The 26,735-nt window shown below is 34.4% G+C and overlaps 1 protein-coding gene across 1 annotated transcript in view; it reads left to right on the top strand.

Moving 5' to 3' along the window:
• The window catches only part of OTOGL (otogelin like), an 89,692-nt gene extending 65,009 nt beyond the window's left edge, over window positions 1-24,683 (top strand). Inside the window, exons 40-59 of the mRNA XM_071550085.1 lie at window positions 27-169; window positions 1,235-1,258; window positions 1,389-1,481; window positions 2,064-2,253; window positions 4,487-4,701; window positions 6,157-6,298; window positions 6,645-6,830; window positions 7,312-7,524; window positions 8,338-8,442; window positions 8,754-8,861; window positions 9,221-9,322; window positions 10,606-10,710; window positions 10,795-10,835; window positions 11,804-11,867; window positions 12,806-12,984; window positions 13,336-13,440; window positions 14,185-14,304; window positions 15,869-15,914; window positions 19,945-20,024; window positions 22,472-24,683. Of these exons, the coding sequence (XP_071406186.1) occupies window positions 27-169; window positions 1,235-1,258; window positions 1,389-1,481; window positions 2,064-2,253; window positions 4,487-4,701; window positions 6,157-6,298; window positions 6,645-6,830; window positions 7,312-7,524; window positions 8,338-8,442; window positions 8,754-8,861; window positions 9,221-9,322; window positions 10,606-10,710; window positions 10,795-10,835; window positions 11,804-11,867; window positions 12,806-12,984; window positions 13,336-13,440; window positions 14,185-14,304; window positions 15,869-15,914; window positions 19,945-20,024; window positions 22,472-22,672 (2,462 nt within the window). The 3' untranslated portion in view covers window positions 22,673-24,683. The remainder of the gene's footprint in view (window positions 1-26; window positions 170-1,234; window positions 1,259-1,388; window positions 1,482-2,063; window positions 2,254-4,486; window positions 4,702-6,156; window positions 6,299-6,644; window positions 6,831-7,311; window positions 7,525-8,337; window positions 8,443-8,753; window positions 8,862-9,220; window positions 9,323-10,605; window positions 10,711-10,794; window positions 10,836-11,803; window positions 11,868-12,805; window positions 12,985-13,335; window positions 13,441-14,184; window positions 14,305-15,868; window positions 15,915-19,944; window positions 20,025-22,471) is intronic.
• Window positions 24,684-26,735: the final 2,052 nt, after the last annotated feature.

Below are 26,735 nucleotides of genomic sequence, written 5' to 3'. Positions count from 1 at the left end.
GATAAACTCATTAAATGACTTTTTAGGTCAATGTTCTGTACTTTCTGAACTGAGTGTTATTACATTTGATGGAAACAACATAGCGCTCTGTAACATGGCTTCCTACATTTTAGTCAAGCTACCAGGAGAAATTATTGTTGCTCATATTGAAAAATGTCCTGCTAATCAGGTAAGATTCTTGCATTTCTGCAATAATTGTAATAATCTCTTGAATTTTTGCATTATACTTATGAAATTCTGCAAAAATGTTTCAATTAAAACTTAGAGATAAAATACATACCCATTGAAAATGACAAGTTATTTAATTTTCAGTGAGCAACCTTAATCAGGCTGTCTAGATAAAAGTATTTTGTCTCAGGTTAATAATAATCATTATGTTATGAGGAAATTCAAATGCAAGTTCCTTTTAAATTATAAGAGGTGGCATAACTTCCAAATCTGCATGTCTTCTTTCAGACCCTCCACACACAGGTCTTGTTGCAGCCTTGAATGTATACTTTAAAATATTGTGAAAATACTGAAATATTTTGAATAGTCACAAAAATTATTTTGTGGTTATTTTAGGAAAGTATTAATGACTTTAGGGTTACTGTGATGAGTTGCTCTTTGTAGTTGTCTAACCCTACATTGCCTACAGAGGGTATCCAGCCCCTTTATTTTTAGACTGCCAGTTTAGATCAGGTCAGTCTCATCCTTAGAGTCTATAAATAAATTTCCTTTGCATTGTTCATAGTCCTAATTTATGCAGCCCTTGGAGCCACTGGCTTGTTTCCAACTTTGGTTTCTGGATAAACAAGTTGGTGATGAGAAACTTCAATAGGCTTCTTTCCTTACCATCCCTCTTTCTCTACTCTCACTGGGCAACTGTACCGTTGAGCTTTTAGACTGTTAAGTGCAACAGTCATGCACTGTTTTAGAGGTTTTCTATTAAATTGCTCTCTTCACTGTTTCTTGGTTATAGACTACAGATGGGAATGCAGAACACATAGGCTTTAGAAGTCTGTAGCTGTAGTTTTTTAAGAAATATTTTTTGGAGGGGCCTTTCAGCGTATGCACTACATTAGCTGAGAAATGTGTATATTTTCTTATTTATAAAGAATATTTTAAATTAGTTTAATTATTTAGCTGATTGTAGAAGAACTTTGAAGACAAAGAAAATAATCTACTTATTTTTGCTAAATAAAAATGCTGCTGATTGTCATTGCACCTCTAATTTATTTTTAATGTTTTCCAGAGTGCAAATTCAATAAGAAAACTAGTAAGTATTTGTTTATTTTACTAATTATAAAATACATTAATATTGCATATATTGAAAAAATTCCCAATGTCACTGGCACAGTATTAGAAAAACAATAGTAATTAAACTTGTTTGTCACTTTTCTTTCAAGGTTCCACCTGCGAGCACTTCAGGGCTCTGTTTTAAGAAATTAAATGTCACAACAAATGCATGTAAAATGCTTATCAATCGTTTAGCAAGAAAAGTAAGTATGCATCAACAATACACAGCATGTGCACACTTAAAAATAGCTAGAGAGCTATTCTGTTGGAGAATGTAATGAAGTAGAATTAAAATTAAATACTACAGGATTAGGATTACTTTTGCAGTTCAAGTTCCTAGTAATTTATGGTATCCTGGAAGCAAAACAATATACATTTCTGATACCATGCTTCACTTATGTGTCATTTATCCAAAATGGCACTTCAAAGTTCTTTAGAGATTTTAAAGAAGCTGCAAAAGAAAGGAGTTATACTTGAGACGATTCAGAAACCCTAAAACCAAACAGAAATGTTTTCAATAATTGGAGTGAGGTTTTGTTTTATAATACAATATATCATAAATAAGATTTATTCCTTCCTTAATTAGAAAAGATTTTTTTTCTCATGCTTACTTCATTTGCAGTTGTAGGAAATGGCACTGATAGGAAGCTCTGTGATTTAAGCACTCTGGGTGTTGCATGTGACAGAGGCTGTAAAAAATATCTTTTTTTTATAAAATAGAAATACATGTAAAATACATCATTGCAATCTGTGTTTATCCCTAAAACGTGTTTGATTTATTTTAGGTAGTAGTGGATTCTGTAATTCAACCATTACCATTTTCTAAGGAAGGACTGAGTATTCAGGATACTGGTGCAATGTATGTGGTTAATACCCCAGCTGGTATAAGCATCAAGTGGGCTCATGTTACAGGCATCATAGATATACAGTATGGATTACACTTTAACACATCAATGAAGACAGAAGGACTTTGTGGTGAGGTCACAATTTTTTTCTTATTTAATAACTTCCCGTTGGAAATTGCAATTCCCTTTGGTGTCTGTGACCAGCTGTCCCTATAGCTCTCCTTGTGACCCTCATTAACTATGCTGACAATCCTATGTGAGGTGGGCTTGTGAAATACTGTTAATTAATAATAAATTAATCATTGTGTTTGAAAGCACTGTGTGCTAATAAAGTACTTTTCAGAACAAGTAGTGATCAGCACATTGTATCTAAATAACTTTTAAAAAATTACTTATTTCTACCTGTTTTTAAGAATATTGTTAAAGTCAAATAAAGAAAAGGGGAAATTTTTTTTGTGGAGAAGTGGCTGCTAAAGAAATTCAAGTAGTGTCAGTATATTTCAGTGGTTATGGAGAAAAGAATTACTCATATTAGCGGTCTCAGCTCATTGCTATGAAAATACTGAAAAAGGGAAGGGTCCAAGTCTCCTGAGGAGAGTGAATCTGAATTTAGACCTCTTGAGACTGGATCTAGGTCCAAAACTGTGCTGAGTTGTCTCAGACTTGAATTAGAGTGATGGTAAATTTAGGAGGTTTCAGACTTCCCTGATAGCCTTTTTATAACTCTGCCAGTATGAATAATATGGAAAAGTGTAGGTGGGTATTTCAGAATTGCTTTAATTCTATCATAAATGTTCATTTTTCTGGTGCATTGTTATTTTATGTAATCTACACCATATCTAAAAGGAAAATGAATGTTTTATAATCTTTTAAACCACTTTTAGTTCTAAAAGGAAACAAAGCAATTTAGATATGCTTTAAATATAGACAAAATAAGCCTTTAAAATTAATTGCTATATTCTGATTGAACAAAAGGAAAGTTATCCTCGATCTACTGAGAGAAGGTGAATGTTGGCCCTACATCTTTTCTGGTATAATGCCATCCTCTCTGTGCATGCTGAAAGAGTGGGATGAGATGAGGTAAAATGTAGAAAGCATTATAGTATTGTTATAGAATAGTTGCTCTTTGTGTCCTGAGAAGATACAAAGTGGAAAACTATGCAGACAAATCCAAACTTTGCTTTACAGTGCTGCTCTACCCGACATTTTGCAGTAAAGTCTGAAGCCGCCTTTAGCACTCTTTTCCTGTTCTCAACTGGTTTTTCCTAGCAGGGATTCTTAAATCCTCTCCTACTCATACTAGAAAAAATTGGGGACTATGTGGTAAATTGGCTTAATTTTTAAAAGCTGTTTTGACTCTTAATTCTGTCGCATGGCCCTGCAAATTCTAATGCCAGCAGTTTGTGATCAGCAGCAAGAAGCAGAAGGGTTAATACTGGAAAATGGCACTGCAGTCAATGCTTCTTAGCATGCAAATACCTTCTTCTTTATTTCTCCGTGGTGTCTGAAAGAATAACAGCCTGTCACACCAAGCTAGCCCAGTTCTAACAAGGGACCTGGAGAGCATCAGACTTCTGGTCTGGAAGAAGGAAGGCAAGGGCTTAGGGTGTGGTTAACAGTGCAGAAGAAAAGTGAAAGCAAGAGAGAGGAGCTTTGCCTGATCAATTCCTGAGATATAAGCCACTAGTATGAAGAGTAAACTTTGGCATTAGTCATTTGTTACGTGTCTGGAGGAATCATATATTTTAATTAATGAATCGTCAGAACACTTACAATAATGAATTCAGATATCCAATGAATGTCAGGGCTCTGGGTTTTATCCAGTGGTTTTGTATTAATAAATTGAGTAAGAACAATATTTTCTGTAGAGAAAGAAGTTTGTTCATCAAAAGATTCTTTTTATAACTTCTTACATTTAGAATGTTGAATTAAGTTTCAATACATGTCAAATCATCAGTGACAAGCAGTTAATGTGAAAGCCATCTATGCTTACTCCCAAGGAACTGACTGTTATTCAGTAGAATGAGATCAGAAGCTAGTGCCATACTAGTGAATTTGCTACACTCAACACTACATTTTGGTAGCAGTTTTTCTCCAAAGTTAATTAATTGTTGAGAAAAGTATCATTAGCTGTATTGTATGATCTGCTTGTTTTACTAAACCATTGAGCCGGTAAATAAAATCACAAGCAGAAAGCTGGAACTATGGTGGACAAGCAGGTTACTTTCATTTATGAACTCAGATGAGTAAGTTGCACAGGCCTGATGCAATTTTAATCTCACCTTATCAAGTGCACTTTTCTTTCCCAAAAGAAGGCGTGGAGTATGCTTGTTTGTGCTTTGAATATGATGCTCTGTCTCCAGGGGTGTGTAATGGAGATCCTAGTGATGACCTGAAAATGCAAAACAAGACCATAATTACAAATATGGAGGAAATTGAAATGTTCATTAAGAGTTGGGAAATTGAGAAATCACTTGATGTAACAACCAGGAGGCAAGTAAGAAACTGTACTGAAGATAACTGCACATACTGTATGGAACTATTAAACAGAAGCATTTTCATCCCTTGTCACAAGAAAGTGAGTACAAAGATCAGAAAACTTTCAGGTGCAAATCAAATGCAAATTGTATTATTAAGAAAAGAGTGGTAGATATATGCACACTTTTTGTGTTCTGCTTATTTTCATGATTTGAACAACTGAATGGGTGGCTTTAATACCACTGTCATGTTTTTAATACTTTTGTCATGTCCATTGTAAACACACATCTATATTGATCCCTCTGCTGTTACGCTGTTTAAAAAAATATTTTGTTTTAAATATTAAGGAGGAAATTCTTAAAGGTGAGACATCAGTTCATCATGTCAAGAAAAACACATTCCAAAACAGTTGTTTTTATTAAATGCTTAGTATGGGTCAGTAGAACAGAAAGCCTGTGTACACCAGTGACTCATGCAGCCTGAGACTTACTGGAGTGAAGAAATTTCCAGCTAAGCAAATTTTTGGCCTAGTTACGATTATGTTGACAATTTGGTAGCATTTCTTACAGAAATCATTATAATTTGTTTCTGAAAACTGTCCTTTTAATGGGGATACATCTGAAGCATGCAGCCTGCCATAGAGGTGGGTAGTGCAACATGTCTGCTTGCCAGAACAGCAAATGAGAAAGCCCCAAATCTCTGAGATCTGATTGACTTTCTCCACTTAATTAAAAATGAAAAGGATTAATTACTCAAGTGGCCCTTTCTCTCTCAAAGATAGATGTGTTCATTTTCCTGATTCACTTCTTGTTGTTGTGCCTTTTGACCCTTAGTTCGTGTCATATTACGCTTTGGTTTTCATTGCAGACAAATGCTTTTGAACATATTACAGACAGTTGAGCCCCTTCCTTCAAATTCCCAAGACCTCTTCTCACTTTTCCAAGCTAGAAAAAAATGGAGGGGGTTCTTCTGAAATGAAGAAGCTCTAGAAATTTGTTTGTTTGTTTGTTTTTAAGATTAATAAATATTTGCCACAGAAACTTAGTGGGAGGGAGCAGTAGTACCACTTTGGAATCAAGAAGGGAGAGTAGCACCACTGCAACACAGCAGTGAACAGGCAGAATTAAACAAAATCTAACTTTTCCACCTTGTTACAAACTTATGCATACAAAACCACTTGCACCTAGGCTCAGTAATACAGGCTGTCAGGTCCTACAGACACAGCAAGAGAGAAATAATTTATTTACAGCACAATTGTGCAGAAAGTAAAGCAGAAATTATTGTTGATTTTTAGTTGACAGGACTATACTGAAAAGTGGTTATAAGTAGTGTGATAAGCTCATTAGGACTGTCTTCTGTGTTCACTGATGAGCATAAAAAATTCTGGTAGTTTAAATTTTGCCGAATGAGTGTTCTGACTAAAAAGGTGTTTTTTTAACCTAGGCTGTGCTTGAGATTTTTTCCCCTCGTGGCTGTATTATTTCTCATAATTAATGATTTATTTTTTGCATGAAGTCCTCATACTCTTTGGTTCCTAATTGCAGTATGTTCCTAGGTGTCACCACAGGAATTTTGTGAGAAGATGTGGTTCAATGGTACTTATTTTTGGAATTATGAGTGCGATGCACTTTCTGCATATGTGGCTTTGTGCAACAAGCACAACATCTGCATTAAATGGAGGACAGCTGATTACTGTTGTAAGCATATAGCTATATTCTATACCCCATGTGGTTTTAGTGGTGAGGTTTTTTAGTGATTTAGTGTTTAGTGATGAGTTAAAAATATATTACTTTCTGTTATTGTAAGTACTGTCTCATTTTATCACAGCATTGGTAAATCAAGGTACAAGTTCTTAGGATTTATTCTTTTAATAAAAGTGTCATAAATGAATTTCAATCTCAACTGAATGCTTACCTAAATACTGTTAAAAATATAAATGCGTGCTTTCTGTGATAAACTCACTTGTTCTTACCTACCTATTTATCCAGTGAAATGCTGAAAGAATAACAGAAGCACTCAATGTCCTGTTTTTATTCCTTGCAGCATTGAGTTGTCCTGATGGCAAGGAATACCAGCCTTGTGTTCAATCCTGTGAAGCCAAGACATGCTTCAATAAATGGTTCTATGAAGATTCTCCCTGTTCCTATTTAAGGGAAGACTGTGTGTGTAAAACTGGCACCATTCTGCATAGAACTGACTCTGACCTCTGTATACCAGAAGAAAAATGTAGTAAGTATATCAGGACAGAGTAGTTTTGTAGATATGATAATAATAACCACAGTTCAGTGTAAGAGCTTAAGTTCTGTGCCAGTCCTCAGTAAGCGTGAATCTGGTAAAGATTCATTCAACAGAGCCTAGCTTTGTCTCAAGCAATAGAAGTTTGTACTTTCAGTTCACTTCGATTTCAGACACAGTGCTGATATATTTCTGTTGGGGAAAGATGATGGTCATTATTCCATAGCTCCCAGGCTTTCCTTCATGAAGTACTTAGGAAAGGATGACATGGGCAGGTTCTGTCCCTTCCCCTCACCCATTTTCACCCATAGTGAAATATTTGTTCCTTTTAACGTCATCATTCTTTCCCAGATTCTTTCCCATAATGCTCCACAGACATATTATTTTATGCAATAATTTTATGCAATTCATAGTTGCTTATAGGAAATGAGAGCTGTCTTCCTGTTGAAGGGATATAATGAGTTTTTACTTCCAGCATGTACAGATAGTAAAGGGCAACCCCGCTCTGCTGGGGAGATCTGGAATGGGTCCACAAGAGGCTGTTGCATGTATAGCTGTTTAGAAAATGGAAGCATTGTTGCTGTAGAGCCTGAATGCAATGAAGATCCACCACCAGTCTGTGAAAGAGAAGGAGAAGTTATTGTGCTTGTCATTGAAGAGAGAGCTTGCTGTCCCAAGAAAGTTTGTGGTATGTACTAGTTTACAGTAACAAAAGTGTAAGGTAAATGCTTGATGTTCTCTGGCAGCTGACAAACTAGAAAGGATTCAAGGTAACATTTTTCAGAAGTAATTTTTAGGTACTTGTGGGTGGTTGGGCCAGGAATTCAGGCTTCTTTATAAGAATTGACTCACTGAAATAAATTCTTTCTCAGATTAAACAAAACATCTGTTAAAATTTATTTTTTAAGGTATTGCATGGAAATTAATAATAAATTGATATATATTGTATGATAGAAATACTTTGGTAATTGGGGCAGTCATCAGAGCCTGTTTGTTTTTCTTAGCAGTGCTTTAGTGTGATGAGCAGTATCTTCTAATCTACTGCTGTTTCCCAGAAGAGGTTATCTGTGAGCTGATCGCTGAATACTAATATTCTGTCTAGCCATGGTTCTTAGGAAAAAGAATAAGATTATTTCTCCTAAAACATAAGCAAAATACTTATTTCTTAACATCTCCAAGGAAAATGAGAACAATTGGTCCAGCTGACATGCTTTTGATTATTAGATACCTGCAACCAATGCTGTAATATCAATTTGCTTAGGGGATATCACTGGGACATTTTAGCTGGCTTCATGTATAGGAAGCAGACTTGTTTTAGGAGGGTTGTAACTGCTCACTTGTGTTAAGCTCACAGGTCTACATGATGGTATGGAGTACACTTGAAGCTGGCTTGGGCTGCTGTTATTTAGTCTCTATAGGAGATGGTATAAGCATGTTGAGCTATAGAAGTTGCATTTGTATCTGTTTAATGGTAAAATTGATTGTTTATTTTATCTCACAGAATGTAACATGTCATTGTGTGATGCCACTATTCCAACATGCAAAGCCAATGAAAAATTAGTGGTAGGCTACCAGCCCCTCTCCTGCTGTCCACAATACCAATGTGGTAAGGGAAATACAAAACCACAGTTACTGGGAAGTTTTCTGTACTTGTATTATATATTGCAAAAAATTTTGAATTACAAATTGTTTTGACTGTTAACAGAAAGGGATATCATAAATAGCACCAGGCAATGATGTATGGTTATTTTCCTCACTTTCCAATATGTTTTTGTGTTTGTGTTTTTTGTAGTTTCTGTTTTACAGTCAGTTTGGGGTGTTTTATTTTGCTAAGTAGGTGAACAATATATTTTCTTTATCTTTTAAGTATTGTTTCAGTGACCCCTTTTAAAATAGTGTTTGTTTCAAATCCTACAGAATGTGATCCTTCAGTTTGTTTCAATGCTTCCCAGCTAGACTGCAGAGAAGATCAATTTATTGTTGAAGCAAAACAGGAAGATCCCTGTTGTTTCTCTCATCTCTGTGGTAAGAAACCTCTAATATTTTTATGGAGAATCAAGGAATACTCAAGAATTTACGAAAACAGATTATAATTCTAAACCAAATAACGTAAGCCAAAAATTCTTGGAGAGGTCAGTGAGACTTCACACAGCTCAGGCCGACTGGAGCATAATTATTCCGAGGTTTGTGTATCTTTACTTTTCAACATAATTTTGAACATCATACTTGAACTTTTTAAAGTTTTTATGTCCATAAAATCTGTAAAAGTTCTATTATATGAATAACAGGCACAATATTACTTGTTATACTCTTAAATAGAATTAATGTGTGCTAACTTTTATTATTTAAAGCTTTGTAAATATCTGATTTTTTTTTAAATTTAGTTTGTGAATCCTGTATTGAACCTGTTCCTTTGTGTAATGAAGGGGAAATTCTCACTGTAGACCTTAATACCATACATTACTGTTGTCCTCATTACTACTGCGGTGAGTGTAGCACTTGTGAATTCAATATGTTACCAAATTTAATAAAAATAGAGTGTGTGTGTAGATTATTTTGATTTAGTATTTAAGGTGAGCTTCAGTTACAGACTAAGAGATACAAATGGGGGTGTCTGCATTTGAGGCAGATTCAGAGCTCTTGGTATGCTCAATGGTGGTCCAACGAACCCAGTCAGTGGAGTCTGGAGGGGTTATTTAGTTCACTAGACAGAATACAGCTATTTTCATGATGATCTAAATACTGATATATTAATGTGGAACTGAATTGCATGCTTGAAGTATAAATATACACATGTTCAAATATTAAAATACATTTAATAGAATAGTTTCCATGTTGTTGTACCTCTGTTGTATAAGGCATTAAAGTTTAGGCGGTGTCTTTGCACTTTTAGCTCTTAAGAGGAAGGAGTAGACCAAGGTTTCCAAAACCTGCTGGGTTGACTACTCTTCAAATAATGAACAGCCAGAAGAAAAATATTTGCAGTGTAACACAGTCCCTCTCATAGCCTCATAGAACACATATATTGTGCTATATGTTCTTAAGTTATGTCTACAACTGTAAATGCTTAATTTAGGTTGACTCCTGTGCTGTTGCAGTCTTGTCCTATTGTGATCTTATCCTATTGTGGTCTTGCAGCATAACTTCAATTAATTAAATTGTCTTCCACTAAGTTTGGAGTTCAGAAATTTTTACTTCAGTTGTTTCTGTATTTTGGCCCTTTCCTTTCCTAGCACTTTTGCCAAGGTGAAAGTTTCTGCAAAAGCCTTTGGCATTGTTTTTTGCCACATGCTGGCAGGTTTGATCTAGATCTCAGTGCATAATCATCTTTCAGAGTCCTGTTAAGCCACTTCTGATAAGAGAAGTAGGTGTTTTCTTATTAGGGTCATCCCAGGAGGGCAATTGGTCCCTGTTATCTTACAGAAATGTGCTTTACAGAACATTTGAGGATGAGAAGAAAAACCCATGTGTTTTCCAAAAATTATGATTTTAATTGTCCTTGATACTAGTTATCTTGAGGGACTCTGAAGTAGGAAGAATATCCTGAGTGACGTTTTCTGAAAATTTAAACATGTTCTAAGGCAACTAAAATAACTTTGAAAATTTTTGTTTGTTTTTTTAGTTCCAAATATAATTCAGATGCTTAAGAAACACAATAAAATTTATTTAAAATAACATTTTAAAAAATAGTATATAAAAAGAAATGTAAGGTGGAAAATATGAAGTAAATTTGAGTAAATTCTCATATGTGTCTTTTCCCCTCATTTAGTTTGTGATGAAAATCTTTGTTCTGGGCCTTCTATGATTTGCACAGATGACATGACACCTGTGAAGGAAAAAATACTTGGCCAGTGTTGTCCAGAATGGCACTGTGGTAACTATTGCTTTATTCCTTAGGCACAGCTGTTAACCAAAGCTAACAGTTAACTGATTAACACAGTTTTCTTTTTCTCCTCAGAATGTAATTGTGAAAACACTACTGTGCTGACCTGTAAATTGGTAAGCAGTGTTTTTAGTTATTTTTATTAATGGTGTTCAGCCCTCTTACTCCTCCCTTTACATTCCATGTTTCAATTAGTTGCAAAGGGTAATGAGGCCAAACAAGGACAGGGTAGTGCAGCCTCCCAGTCCCCAGCTCAAGAATGTAATTCTAGTGAGTGTCTGCACAGTATTCCCAACTATTCCTTGGAGAAATTTCACTTTAGGTGTTGTAAGATGGCATAAGAAAAAAGTGACTGCAATATTATCCTGTTCAATGTTGACACAAAACAAGATACTGGTAAGGTTTTCTACAGAAATAATTCTCATTTTTAAAAATAATTAATGAGGAATGAGCTTTATGATCATATGTATCTTCTGGATAAATGTTTTATTTTGTTAATAATTTATGTTTTAAATTAAAATGATTTATCATTATTGAATTTAGCTGGTATGAGAAGTCATAGATATTTTACTTCTCATATAGTTTGTTGCAATAAGGACTATGAAATGGAAAATAGTTATCAATAAATGTTCAAACTCTCATTATAACCATAATGATCATATTTTCCATATAAAATGTCTGTAGTTTGTTCCTTATGTGAGGATTGCATAAAGTAAAGTCTAATAAAGAGTTCTAAGTTTGAATTTCACCCATTTTTTGAAGAAAATTCCTGGGAGGCCATGTTTTGCTAGTATGTGTATTATTGAAATACCTTGTATCTCAGGAAAAAAAAAGTTGTTTATTTACTCAGATACTTTTATGTACTTGTACAGAAAATGAAATGATTTTTTTTCTATTTAAAGAGATAAACACATTGACTAACTGAATGTGCTACTTTTCTTGAGTACATTGCAATTTTTATCTTTTATGAAACCAGGGGTTAGAGTGATGAAAGTAATATTTTTTATTTTTAGAGAAAAACTGTCTGTTTAGCACTACATTTAACTATGCATGACTTTGCAAACTTTTATCTTTTTATACTCAGGGAGAAGTTAAAAAAATAGATAGTAGTGTTTCCAGCGCTTGTGGATGCACTCACTACATTTGTGGTAATGTTTTCATATTCCTCGTTGCTGTGTTTAGTTTTTAGCACAAAGCACATACAAAGAAAGCAGAAATAGGATGATAGTTACTGTCTCAAGTGCAAATGCTCTTTTGTCTTGGTTTGATGTGTGTCTACCTAGTTATGCAATTACACTATCTTTTCTGAATATGATGCTTTGTCTGCTAACCCGTTCATTTTGTGTCTATTATTGCGAGGTGTAGAAGTGTCATAAAACTGCCTGTGCTTTCTGAGACAGGTACGGTCTCTCTGGTGAGGGGCAGATGGGAACCATGTTGTGAACTGTAGATGAGTGTGAGCAGCGTGACTGCTCCTAGTCCACTTTTGAGAACAAATGAGACCTCATCTCACCCCAGAGAAAGAGACCTGTTCAGTCAGCACAAGAATAGGCAGCCAGTCTTAAGATCAGACCTCTGCTCCTTTCCCTCACACAGCTACCCCATGTAGACTAGATTTCAGCTGCACTATGCATGGGGATGCTTGAGGTAGGCTGCAGTCCTGAGAGGCCAAGCTAAACTGCCTCCAAGCACATATATACAGCTTGAACAGATTACTGTCCCACAGGTAATTGGGGACATACTATTTTACTTAACAAAAGGCTACATTTTGCAATGTGCAGATTAGTTAAACGTTGAATTTTACAGCTCTTTAAAATTAAGAGCAACACTCTTTTTTTTTTTTAATTTCCATTGTAGGAACACTATCAATTTAAAAAAGTTTTGCATTTTATAGTATTTTCTTAAACTGAGTTATACTTCCTTCCCCTCTTGTTTGGTAATCAAACTCACAAACTAATCAAGTCTAAAGTTAGAATACTTTTGCAGTGCGTAGGACTTGGCCCTACTTTTGTCTTACCAGTGATTCTGTTAATTTGTTTGATGATTTTTCCCCCCCTCTGGTAACACTTATTTCTTTTGGTTTTAGAGAAGGATGATGTGTGCGTTTTCCAAGAGGTCACAGTGCTGAATCCTGGACAGTCAGTGATTCAGTACTTGGATGGAGATCTTTGTTACACTGTGCACTGTTTACAAGAAAAAGATCAAAACACAGGATACAACGCCATGCAATTCACAATGATGAATTGTTCCCAGCAATGTGAAGCTGTAAGTATTCTTAAAATACAGGAATGATGCAATATGTGAGCACAGCTACATAATTAAGTTAAATGTTTTAGTGAAGATTTTTGCTACTCCTGTTAACTCAGCAAGAATATGAGAACTTAATAGTGATGATGTGTATCTTGTGTCTACAGGATTATTTTTCAAGGCAGTTTCTAACAGCATATGTAAATGTATCTGTCTGATTATCCACCCATCCATCAATCCATCCATCCATTCATCCACCCACCCATATGTTGTTTTTCTTGCTATTTTTAGTTTCAGAAATTAAAGAATTTCAATATACTAAATGTTTAAAAATACTTGTTTGGTTTTTTTTCTTTCCTTGCTTTCCAGCATCAAGTATATATTCCTTCCTTCAGCCACCATACTTGTTGTGGTACATGTCAAAACGTGTCCTGCTCTTTTCATACAGAGAATGGAACACTTATTGTATATGACGTAAGTGCCTCTGAACTTAGAGATAGGAAATGACTATAGTGGTACAATAAGCAGGTTTCTGACAGTCATTTCTTAATTAACTAATGCTGTCAGTCTTGCTTTGTGCCTCCTTACTGCTGGTTATGTACTCAGAGACTATTTATGATATATAATAGAAAAAGAGTATGTTTATATAAAGACCTGCCATTTCACACATTTTATTGCTTGTAATATTTTCTATGAAGATATGTAAATGTCATAATTTACTTAAGGTTGGCTATGCTTCAAGTGCAGGGAAGGCTTCAGCTTGTAATTCTGAGCCGTATACTGTGATTTAGATGCATTGGGAGCTTCTGAGTTGAGCCCACATGAGGACTCCTATGTCCTCGTCTTCTCAGGGCCACTCTTATTCTGGTTACTACACAAAGGAAAAGTGCACATTGAAGCACTGGGGTTCTGGATCTCAATGGTGTGTTCCAGCATCCACATACATGGAAATTTAGATGTGGTCTTGACTTTGTTCATACTTCCCATTGCTTTCAAAGCATGAACATGCTGGAGAATAGAGCCACAGTGCCAGGGAGGAGTAGCCAATGGTATTTAGAGGATGGTCTTTTCCTTTGACACCTATGAGTGATATGCATCAGAATTTCCACTCCAGTAGGTACTACGGCATGAAGGCACTGGTTTTAGAGACATTTGGGATTTTAGATAAAGCTGAAATGTTTTGGCTTTCCTTACAATGGCTTTGGTTCATATATTCAGGAAGGAAGCACCTGGAGCTCCAACTGCACCAACTACAAATGTACAAAGACTGCTGCAGGGGCTATCATATTGGGATCAGCTGTTGTTTGCCCCCCATTTAATGACACTGAGTGTACAAAGGTTTGTACTTTGGGTGAGGTAAGTGACAGTAACTGCTCTGGAGTTTGGCTTACACTTGACAATGCATGCACAGCTCATGTACTTTCTTTAAATTGAAAAAGTGGTAAGTAAAAACATGTAAGCGTGCAATTTTCAGTCATTTCCTATGCTGCTGTTTGCTTTTTGACTGACAAAGTATCTGTGTGAGGAGTATAACAATTTGGTTTGGGTCTTATTGTTGACTGCTTTTAAAATATTGTCTAATTGGAATCATGCTTGACATACCACTATATAAAGTGCTAAACACTGTGTCATACTTCAGTTTCAAATAACACTTTGCAAAGTTCATAGTGCACATTCACTAAATAAATCAGATCAAGCAATCCAGAAATACTACGTATGAAAGTCAGCTATATTAAAAATTCCTGAAGTTGTTTAAAGATTACGAAAATGACTGAGAATATATAAACTTTATTATCTCTTAAAATAAACTTTTTATAACATAATTAAAAATACCAATCATACACGAAAGGGTATCTACCTACATCATATGTCTGAAAATATAAATGTAGCTTACCTATATAAACTACCTTGAAGAACATGTATTCTTCACAAACATTGCATATTTTTTTGCAGTTTAATTTTTAATTTAATACTTCTCTAACTTTATAATATTTCCTATGATTCTTGCACTTGCAGTAAACCATATATTAAATATAAGCTACAAACAAATATATATATAGAGAGGTAAGTACCATTGCGGCAGTGACTGTAGGTTATAAATTTAATGCATGTCCTACTTATCCATTGTTTCTTTAAATAAGTTCCTACTTATTCCAATCCTGAAGAGGGTATACTATCTTTTGACACCATCTATTAGGATCTTTCCTTAGTAATAAAAATTAAGATTTTAAGGAATGGAGCCCTAAAATTAACTTCTTGAATCAGTCTGACCTGCTTTTCAGAGATGCTGAGCATAGACTTGAACTGAGGAGCTGAGGAGAAAGTTTTTTAGGACAGGCAGCTCAAGATAATTCAGGCATATGGATTTAAGGGTCTGTGTTAAGGGCTCATTTAGGAAGTTCTTAGACAACTTATTCTGTAATTTTTTAAAATGAGATAAAAAATGTATGCTTGCATGAAAGGGTAGAAGCCAATAAATGTCTTTTCCCCCCTGTTGTTAGAGTGCTATTTATGTTCTATTGTCTGCTTGATAGGCAGTTTTGGGCTACACACATGAATTTTTTTAAACTATCTTAATAAGTCTCAGTGGTGGGGAAATAGATGGTAGTGGATATAAAAATATGATTATATAAACTAGGTGCTTTATTCAAAGGAGACTAGATCAGATGTCAGCTGAACATTACTGAACTTGTCAGCAATGATGAGTTCAGTTTCAGTTAAAAAGACTGTAAAGAATTTGTGAACCTAACCTTCAGCTGGTGCATCTCTGTGTAATTCTCTTGATTTCAGTGATACTGCTTTTTATTGGATGGACATCTTTAAAACATGGAATGTCTTGAGATACAATTTCCCTTTGCATCACTCAGTCTTTTTTTTCTATATTCTCCTTTTATTTTCCTAGAATGGAGGAACTGTGCAGACCTATAGTGATGGCTGCTGCAAGACCTGTAAGTGATGAAGGCTGCAATATGTGCTAGTTTGGCTTTGGTTTTGGAGGGCTGGTGTTTTAACCTCAGTTGCTGAGACATAAAGGAGGAAAAAGCATGCACTCCCCCTGCAAATTACATAAAATTGTTGTAGTTACTTAACTACTCTTATTAAAAGGCATTGCTTCATTTGTCTGCTGCTGTGGTGTTTTTTAACATTATTGTTCTGGAGTATAACCAAATCTCTCTCAACATAACCCATGGAAGATTAAAAGTTACTTCAATTAAGATGATGCAAATATTGTTTTTATTGCTAAGTTTGCTCTAAAATATTACCTATATGATTTTCACCATAAAAGTTAAGGATTTTTTCCCCTCAAATTGATTCCTAATTCAGTGACATTTTGCAATACATCTTCAAACTTACTGATTTATTCTGGATCCCTAATACGTATTTTCTAGGGCCAAAATACTGGATTTTTTTAAAAAATCCCAAATAAGGAAAAGTTATAGCAATACTGAAGATAGCAACTCTTATGTAAAATCAACTTTTTATTGTGTGGGAATACATTCATATTTTCTGAGTGTGTAACTTTAAAATACAATGAAATATGACTGAGGCTGACACAAAGATTTCATGATAAGTAATTTTAAAATTGATTGAAAACAAACTGATTTTCACTGCAGTTTTGACTAAGAAAATTTTCTTATCTAGGTATATAATAATGTATATATAAAAATAAAACATTGTTGCATAAAACTAATTGTGTAGAGCAAGGACATGTTCAACATTTCAGAAAATCCTCCCCCTCTTTTTTGGCCTTTTTTGTGTTCAACATTAGAATAAAAATATATATGAAAATTAGTTTTTGGAATTTTTGTTGATAAACCTCTACTTAATAATATTGAATAGCAAGTCACAGACTTACAATCATATATTGTGCAGTAATTATATTAAACTGAAGTGAAATGTATTGAATATAATTTGGTAAAATAAGGGAATATTGATATTTATCTTATACAGATGATAGCAAGTTCCAAGTTATGCTAGTCTTAAAAAATGAACTTGAACTATATATATATATATGTATCATTGAACTATTGTATACAAAACATAGAAAATAAGAGGTATTTTAATAAAATAAAATAAATTTTTAAAAATGAGAATCACTCTTTCTCTTATAAGCTGTGTTGAAAAATATTTAACTCTCCCCCCAAACTGGGTTGTCTTTACTTGGAAAATTAGTCTTGAAAAATACTGACTATTGTTTTTTTATTGACCAGGAAGATTTATAATTTTGATTGTATTCTGTGGCCTTAGGAAAGGCCTTGTTATACTTCAGAAATACTTGCTGAGGTGCCTGCTAACCCCCCCAGATATAATTAATACAACTATATGCAATTTTATTTTTATTTTGTTTTATTTTAATCTAAAAGCATGTGTCCTATGGTGAACCAGTTAAGAGTACTTATAAATAGAGCTTGCAACACCTTGGGGTTTTAATGGGATAAAATAACTTTTCTGAAAGAGCTTGATGTAATGCATGCAAAGTGAGTGCATATATTTAATTCTTACCTTGCCATAGTGAGACTCGTTGTAAAAGTTTGGTTACAAAGTAAGCTTCCAGTTTTGAGTTAATCAGGAGAGAATAAAGTTTAGGCCATCTTTAGTGAGACTTGACACAGCTGCAGAGTTTCTAAATTGCAGAAGACTAACAGGAAAGGTCATCATCTTATACTAAAACAAAAATTGCAGTTGGCAGTGTAAGAATTAATGAAATGTCATTTATGCAGAAATGTTTTTATTTCATGAGAATCTTCTATTCCTAATGATTCTGCCAGGTTCTGGATTGGGTCTATTACCCTTTGCCATTAATCCAGTAGTGCCTACTGATAGTATTAATTGTGAACCAGGTATTATTTTTCATACTGTATTTTCCTTTTTTGATAATAGTGTAAGCAGTGCTTGATATGTGTGTCATAGCTGTCATCATCATTAAATGTTACCATGTAGTCAGTGGTACTGGGCCTGATACTGAGTGATGCTGGTCCTCTGTTGGCCTCCCAAACCAGTGGTTTTCTCAAGCCAGGTTTAGATTCACTGCTCAGCACCTGTCAGACTTAGCTTCATCCATTTATGGTATATGCTGTGGATGGTTGTTGCTCCTGCTCATTGCTGAAATTTGCTTTATCATACTGACTTACTATACAAGGTAGTTGTAATATAAAATATTACTTGAAAAAAGAATCAGAATTCTGCATACAGTTACCAAGAGTTTCTAAAATTGATCCCACATTACTGAAATTGTTGATGGAAATGTTTTTGCCTTGAAATAGAGCATGAGTGCATGCTACTGTCTGGTCTCACCTTTGCAGATACGGATCTATGCTATATTTCTTCTTCGTCACAAATCATATGTTTTACAAAGTCAGAAAAATATTGAGGGTGGGCAGTACAATACAATTACAGCCAAGTGATAATACATCCTTTTTACACTGGAAATTACAGAGTGTTACAGAACTGTTGCATTACAGTCGTCATTCTTTGCTTTATAGGATAGGTAAGTCACAGATACTCCTTACTGAAAGAAGGAATGAGAAACAAAGCACATCTGATACTGAATGCAGAGCTTTTTTACTGTTCAGGGTTGGAGAGAGAAACGTGTAGCAGCAAAGTTTTCATTAGACATCAGCACTTTATATGCTGAAATCTTATATAAATCTCTATATAACTTGTAGCAATACAAAGATTGCATTGTCTACCTGTAGTCATGCTGGTAAACACTTTCTGATGGAAATATCACAGAAGTTTATCTTAAGTGTTTCTGAGGAAGGAAAAGTGAAATCTTAAAGGCTAACATCTTCAATCATGCAGCAATCTGCTAATTCAGTAGCATAATATTGTTTGATTCTTGAATGCACAGATTAAAATCTAGCTGTACTCCGCAGCCAACCTGATTTTAAAATACGCAGTGGAGCTGTGGTTGCAGAATATCTTGGTTACTCAGAGCTCATTTTTCTTATAAAAGTGCTCACAAGCTTCTGGGGAACGGAAGAGTTGTTTTTGTGTACATCTAACCATGAAGGCATATGTGGAAGGTTGAGAAACTATGCTGAATAGTGCTTATTATTTCATATGCTGGATGTCCAGAATGGTTGCGCAGCAAAACTAATGCATGATTTTGATGGGTGGGGAAATAGGAGATCTAAATTACTGCTGTTACACAGATAGTAATAGCAGTCTGATATGAGTACAACATGAAAAATTGTGTGTTTAATGTCTTCAGTATTATATTATGACTTTTACAATGTTAAAATAGCTTTAGACTCTACAGCTTTATTTTTCAAGTAAAAGAAAAAACCTCCTATCAATATCTCCCAGACTGTATGTAAAAATTCAGTATTTCCCTAGTCATAGATCTATATGCTGACTCAGTGCTACATGCTTCAGATCTGGAGGTAGAAAGTACACCATATTTAGAAAATGTATGCACCTCTCTCTCAAAGCTTCCTTGAAAGATGTATTTCTCAAAAAAATATTGAAATTATATAAGTATATTTAATTTTTAAACAAGCAAAATAGCATTGGTGTAATCACATTCACAGATTCACCTTCTCAATGTTAAGTTCTGAAAATTTTCTAAAATGCAGAATTAAAATCCTATTTACATTCAACATTCCCAATAAAACAGAATTAATTCTAGTAGTATTCAAAATTACTCAAGACATCTTTTTTCCTAAGTGCTTATATTTTTCTTGCCATATGTGCAACTTAAAATCATATTCATATCTTGATATTTATAAAATCTGCATAGCTTATGTGGGCCACCTGATGCCTCATATGTGCCAGCCATAAAACAGATAATTCTGCACAGGAGCTATTTATTAATATATTAGATTTTTTAAAAAAATGGAAGTAATAGTTTCTGTGTGTACAATAATGAAAACAAAGTATAATTGTTTAAATTATGTTAATAGTTTTACTTTTTTTGGTTGCAAATACAGTACAAAAGTTGTATTGATTCAGTATGCATTTTCTGTATTTTATTAGGCAAAAAGGAAGAAAGGATTTGCCAGAAAATGACAATCAGGACAACCATAAGAAAAAATGACTGTATAAGTCAAAGCCCGGTAAGCGCAGAAGAGCTGTTTTGATTCTGGGCCTTGGCATGACAAATCAAGTATGAAGAAGTCACTTATAACTAACAGGCAACAAAAAATGCTGCTGTCTTCTCAAAAACAGACCTTTCACCCTAGAAATATAATCCCACTCATAAATGCAGTAAAACTAGCTATTCCTATGACTGAGAGACTGAGCCCTCTGACTGGAAAAACATCTGTCTTCAGAGAAAACATACATGCCATAATTGCTTGTAAATAATGAAGGCATTGAACTCTCCAGCATGAAACAATGTCCCACTCTAAAAGAGGAGTAGAAATGTTTCAACTTAGAATGGGATGGAAACACTGCTGCATTCCCATTTGAAAACCTTTACACTCTGTGTGTCTTCTCTTCCACATAGCATGGGTCTCCATGTCATAAATTCATGATACCATTTATTTATGTGTCTGCTTAGGTCATCTTATTTCTCAGCTTCAATGTAGCCCCATTTACAAAACTCAGAATACTTCTGAGTAAAAAATGTGTGTCTCATGTAGCACTTAAAAAAGAAGCAATTGACAAAGTATCTCAAGACTTCCAAAAGCCTCTGTTAAGATTCTATTGAAGAACCTAAACAGTCATTAGGGAAGAGGTAAAATATCATTGCATATTAAAACCCATCCTAATAGGAGGTCAACAGTGACATATTCCAATTTTAATAGTAGGAGTGTGTGATGTATATATTTAGTTTTATAAGAACAGTTGGTAAGGAGGGAGTATAAATATATAGATGAAATTACAGTAATTTGTTGTTGAGAGAAGAGTCTGGAGAGCTTCACATTTCCTTCAACAGCTTAGGTTAAGGGACAAGCAATATAACAAAAAAAAGATGTGGTATTGATTAATAAATAATATGAAAGACTTAGTCAAACCTCATAGGTTTTCTAAAGCTAATTGAAAAGGTCTTTGCCCTTTCATTCAGTTCTGTGAAAATCTCTGCTCTCCTGCAGACAGAAAGGTTAACTAAGAGCTATGGCATTAGAGAGATGAATAGGCAGTGGAAACAAACTCATTATAGTGCGTCTTGTGATTCAGTGCAGCATTACCAATGAGAGTGCTCTGTGCAGCTTTGGTGCCTCTACATTGCTGCAGAACTAGAGTGTTCAGAGAGGAGCAATGAGAATGTTGCCCAGGTCATGTCTTGAATGACACAAAAACTGAAGCCTTCCTTTTTACGACTTTCTATTGTAGATTCTTTATCTTCCCTCTCTACCCACTTTCGAAATAGACCTACCACCATCCCACGTCTATCTGTATTATAACCCCCTTCTCCCAGCATCTTCTTGCTCCTGATTTCCTTGACGTCTGCACGCTCTTTGCACAGTCCAGATTCCCTTACCCTTCACCCAGAAATACCTCCAGATTTTCACCTCCTCTGAATTCCTATTCATACCCTTAGCTCCACTTCCTTTCCTCTCCATCTCCACCACTGGCACTCATTTTCAATTGTGTGATTTTGGTCTATCAAATTGTGGTATCTGCTGTGACTGGTTCGGAACTACATATGTGTTCTTTGGCCAGATTAATGCTGTCAAACTTGGGATAGGGCTGAGTATTACTACATTTCATTAATTAATAGCTGAGATTATTAGTGCTTAGGACAAAGTATTTTTTTTATGCCTGTCAAATTTCAGGAAATTTAAAAGCTGTAAGAGTATCATTTTGGTCTATTTTGTATGGATATAGCACATTTCATCACAGGCTGTTTGGAAGGGAGTGGGTCAAAGCATCTTTCACATGCCCCACCCACATAAGAAATCAGATTTAAAGCTATCAGCAAAAGATCAACTCTGCTTAAGTTTTTATTAAGAAGTATCAATTTTTTTTCTGTCAAAATATCAGCTAAGAAAATCCCTCAGATAATGTAATAGTGAGAGAAAACTTTACTATTATGAGGTCCAGAGCAGAAATAATTTTCTAGCTAGTCTGTTACTGCATCTACTTTCTGGAGGTATTTCTTAGAGTGATAACACAGCCCTCAGTCATAAGAAGTATGAATAAGAAAGGTAAAAACTTTTGCACTGATACATTTTTCCTCTTGAACCTTCAAGGAGAAAGACAGACTTCCTTTCAATTTGCTTAGAAGAGTTTAACTTCTTGTCAGTGAACATGAAAAGGACATGGATTCATCTGTGCTGTTTTGAAGTTACTAATTTTTAAATGGAATTCAGTTTTGGTCTCCACAGCACATTTTACTCAAGCTTGAGATAACACACATGATTAAACAACAAAGAAAAGCTTAATTAAAAAAATATTTTAAATGTGACTAAACTTAGAATGAATGAATAAGTTAAAACCATTTTTAAGACCAAAGACCTTTTGAAATGTAAAAATGAATTGTAATTGCAAGTTTGAAGTGTAATACTTTTACAACAAAATTTGAGATATCTAATTTCAGTTTTTATTTTACTCATAGATAAACGTGGCTTCTTGTGATGGAAAATGCCCATCTGCAACAATTTTCAATGTCAATATTGATAGCCATTTAAGATTCTGTAAATGTTGTCGTGAAACTGGAACACGTAATCTGACTGTGCCACTGCGCTGCTCAGGAAATGGCACTGAAATTATGTATGTCCTCCAGGAGCCTATAGACTGCTCATGCCAATGGAACTGAACATTACTGTGGATACAATTTAATTTGAAGAAATAAAATGAGTTTTCTTTTGTACCATGGATGGTTATAGTACTCTGCAGAGAAATTAAAAAGTCCTCAATTATGCTTTATAATGTAAATTCTCACAAATTTACTAAAGATTTTGTTCTTCAAATTGTCTTTTAAAATATTACCATGTATAGAAAGAAACCCATAAATCCTTTTGGACAAGGTGTGATTTAGCCATCATGTATTTCTACTCAGTGGCTTTCTGATGAGCTGTTGAAAGCTGGTTTATATCTGTGCTTACAGTATTTTAAAATCTTGGATTGTGGCTACCTATCAAAGTTGAGAATTTCTCAGTTGTTTATTTACTTGGAGAACTCAGTTGAAATCTATCACTGGTCCCATGTTTAAATGGGAAAGAAGCATATTGGGGTTTTGAGAATGACTGAAATAATTTATTTAAAAAATCATGGGATCAACTGCAACACTTTTGATCTTGCCTAAAAATCCATCTTTTGTATGTTTGCTGTTATCAAGGGTTGAACTCTGCTTAGACTGTAAGTCACTGAGGAACAACATGCCTATGATCTGTAAGTACTTGTAGGAAATCTTCAGAGTATACCACAGAATAATAATAATATCTTTAAACCTTAGACATGCATTTAATTTTTATGTATATTATAAATATGAAGCATGACTAGACTGAAGAGTTTAAGCTTTTGATCTTTTATTAAAAATATTTGAAAGCTGTTTCTGCTATGAAAGAGTCTATTTTGTATCCATTTTTCACTTTTCATAGAAAAGAAATTATCTACTAGCTATAGAATAAGACTATATGTATATATGTATTTATTAAAACCCCTAGGACATTTTAGCTATTCATAATGGGTTTTTTCTTTGTTTTCTAGTCTGAAGATTTGTCTTCAGTATATTTTTATAAAATAATTAATTTTTTTATTATTCAGATATGGACTTTTGACTGAATTTAAGTCTTAATTTTTGAGTCTAGGAAAAAAAGCAATCAGGTAAAATAAATGTTTTGAAGGGGCTTGGGTGAGTCATTCATGTTCAATAAAGCTGTGAATGTCCATGATTCAGCACCTTAAACTGAATATAATCTCCTCTTTAGTAAACATACTATGTAATGTTCTCTTAAAAATTAAGGATACAATATTAGACTTGGTTTTAGAAGATTAATTTTCTTTATAAACTGATTGGATGAAAATAGTCTAAATTATGACAGTATTTTCATTATCATCAAAATTGATTCAGAATTAAAATTCTTATCTAAAAGTCTGAAAACTTTATGACAAATAGTTTTAATTTCAAGCTGTCAATTACACAAAGGTTGGTTTGTCACATGGATTATTGGAATGAAAAATAAACAGTGTAAAATTTAAAAAACCCTTTAAACTTGAGACTATTTTGCTACTTTGCGTGACAAATCTTTGAGTGTGTGTTATATTCGGTTTGATGGCTTAGAAAAATAATTTATATAGGGAAATCTGTCTTTACTTACAAGACTCATCTACTCATTCATATCCTTAAAAATAGTGACTTGGTTTAAACATTAAGGAGTAATTCATTGTATTAGCCATTAAATATATAGCCATTATAAAGACTGATCTCTTAGTGATTAAAATAAACTGATGCTTTGAGAAAGCATATGCTTCATTTGCACATTTTCATGATTTGTATGGCAGATATTTCAATATATTGTATTAGATACGAAGGCCCAGAACCAAAATGTTCTCTGATACTGCTGTCAGAATTTGTGTACAGAAACTTTTCATGCGGGCAAGAAATAAAATTCAAATCATAGTCACAGCCATAAAGTTTGTGTACTCGTACATCAAGTTAAAAGGACAACTTTTAAAAGAAAAATGTATACTTAGAGCCTTTGATTTTTTTTCACATAGAGATAGGAATCCTTTATCTGCATTAAGAGAGTTTTGCCCCAAAATTCTTAATAAATTTATCATTTGATAAAAAGGTAGCTCTCACAATATAGCATTTTTCCATATAATTGCCGAACAATTTATGTGGTTTTATTAACAGCTGTGTTATTTATAAGCCATGTGCTTTTCTAAGATTTAGAATGTATTCGTAATTAAAAAGAATGTAATAAACATTATTTTGCAGAGTGATAATAAATCATTGTTGATGCAATTAATTTAGTTTTTCCACTAAAGATGAATGTTAGTGCAACATGTTAGGCAAACCCTGAAATTAGAAAAGAAGTTATGTTTAAAATTATCTTAAAGACAACCTAAAATAGGAAAAATGTTATTAAAATATTTTTTCCCAGTTATCCAACTTGTTTTTTTAAATGCAACAATCAGTAGGAACTGTGTCAGGATCCTCCCTCAGGCCTACAGCAAACTCTTACATCTTCAGTGGAGCTGTATGGGATGACAGTAAGATTGCCTTTCATTTTACAGTTAATTGTCAAACTCAGGGTGCTTTGGCCTGGTCAGAAAGTGAACCATTTCCTGGACAGCCAGCTGACCCCCGTTACTTCTGTGAAGATGACATTGGCATAATAGGGTATATTTTATATAATGTGAACTAGCTCTTGCAGGCCTTGAAATGGCGAGAAGGTTTGAATGAACCTGTAGTGTGGCAGGACTGTTCTCCAAATGTTTACTTTGTCTGCAACTCAAATATAAACATGATGCAGTTTGTGGTTCTGTTGGTTTTCTCATCTCTTCACCTCTGCATTCCTACCTTAAGCGGCATCCTCAAATGGTGTGTAACTCTGTATGTGGAAGTGTCTTGTGAACTGCTTTGGAAGTTAGATACCAGCATTAGTCTGTTTATTACTGACTAAAAGAGCTTTAATACCCACAGAGTTCCAGCCCTTCTATCCCCTCTGAAACGAAGACATGCAATTTCTACTCCTCTAAGAGAAAGGCTGGGAATGCATGGCTCTGAGAGTCCCACACTGCCACTGAAAACTGTGAGGAGCTGTGGAGAAGTGTGCATGATGGAGTGTGGCCCTGCTGTGGTCCTACTACAGTCCTGCCATGCCTTGGCATATCTCTAATTTGTAGCTGCTTCCACCAGCTCTTCGTTCCTACATTTCCTCTGCTCTCTTCTACCTGTGCGTGCAAAAGAAATTCGACAATATAAAGGCTTACGCATAAAACTGTGGAGATATTTTAGGGATTGACATAAATATATCTCTATACTTAGACTGTACCTGAATTAACTTCTAGAAAATGGTAAGTCTTTGTCTATATTACTTATATTTGACTTTTATAATTTCATTGCCTTATTACTAAGCCATTTGCTAAGAGCAACTCTTGCCTCAATATGCAATTAAAATACAAAATACAGCTTTTAAAATTAGGTTTAAGCCACTTACTGTGTGTTTTCATAATAAAATCTGAGAGTATAGATGTACAGACACCTAATAATCTCCTTTTTTAGCTAGCCAAATCTGTCACTGTGTTGCTGTTCACACTCCTTCAGCAATGTCAAAAGGCTGTTTCACATGTGGCTCCTTTCTCCTTTCTTTCACACACTATTTTTCCTGGTACTAATTTTTTTTTCTCTTGACCTTCTGCACTGCTGATAAGCTCAGCTTACAGAGCCTGGGTATTTATTTATTATTTGTTTTTACTATGCATTGGTTCTGTATACTTCTTTCCATCTCTATTTTTTCCATCTCTCCATTTATAAGAATTCAAAGGAAAAGTCCAGTTTCCAAATATTACAGATTCAACTTTGTGACAAAACTTACTGCCAAATAAACATGAAGGTACCACTCAGCTATACAGCAGCAATGGAAAATGCTGACTTGAACTAATGTTTCAAGTTCTGTCCCATCAAATCCTTTTCCACATGTTAACTTGAGGTGATGCTGCTGCTGTAATCATGTATAGATGTATGTCCAATGGAAAAATCCCACAGGGATGTTGTCACACATAACCATGGCAATATGGCAATCATGGAAGGGCAGCATGAAGGTCAGACCACTAGCAGAAATTATTTTGTAGTTATAGTGGGGTATTAGTACTGTATTTCCTAGATTAGGTCGGCTTTCACACTGCCAACTATTCTGGGGAACGTATTT

Source organism: Pithys albifrons, chromosome 3, assembly GCF_047495875.1.
Source record: "Pithys albifrons albifrons isolate INPA30051 chromosome 3, PitAlb_v1, whole genome shotgun sequence".
NCBI lineage: Eukaryota > Metazoa > Chordata > Aves > Passeriformes > Thamnophilidae > Pithys > Pithys albifrons.
This window is presented reverse-complemented; position numbering and strand designations above follow the sequence as displayed.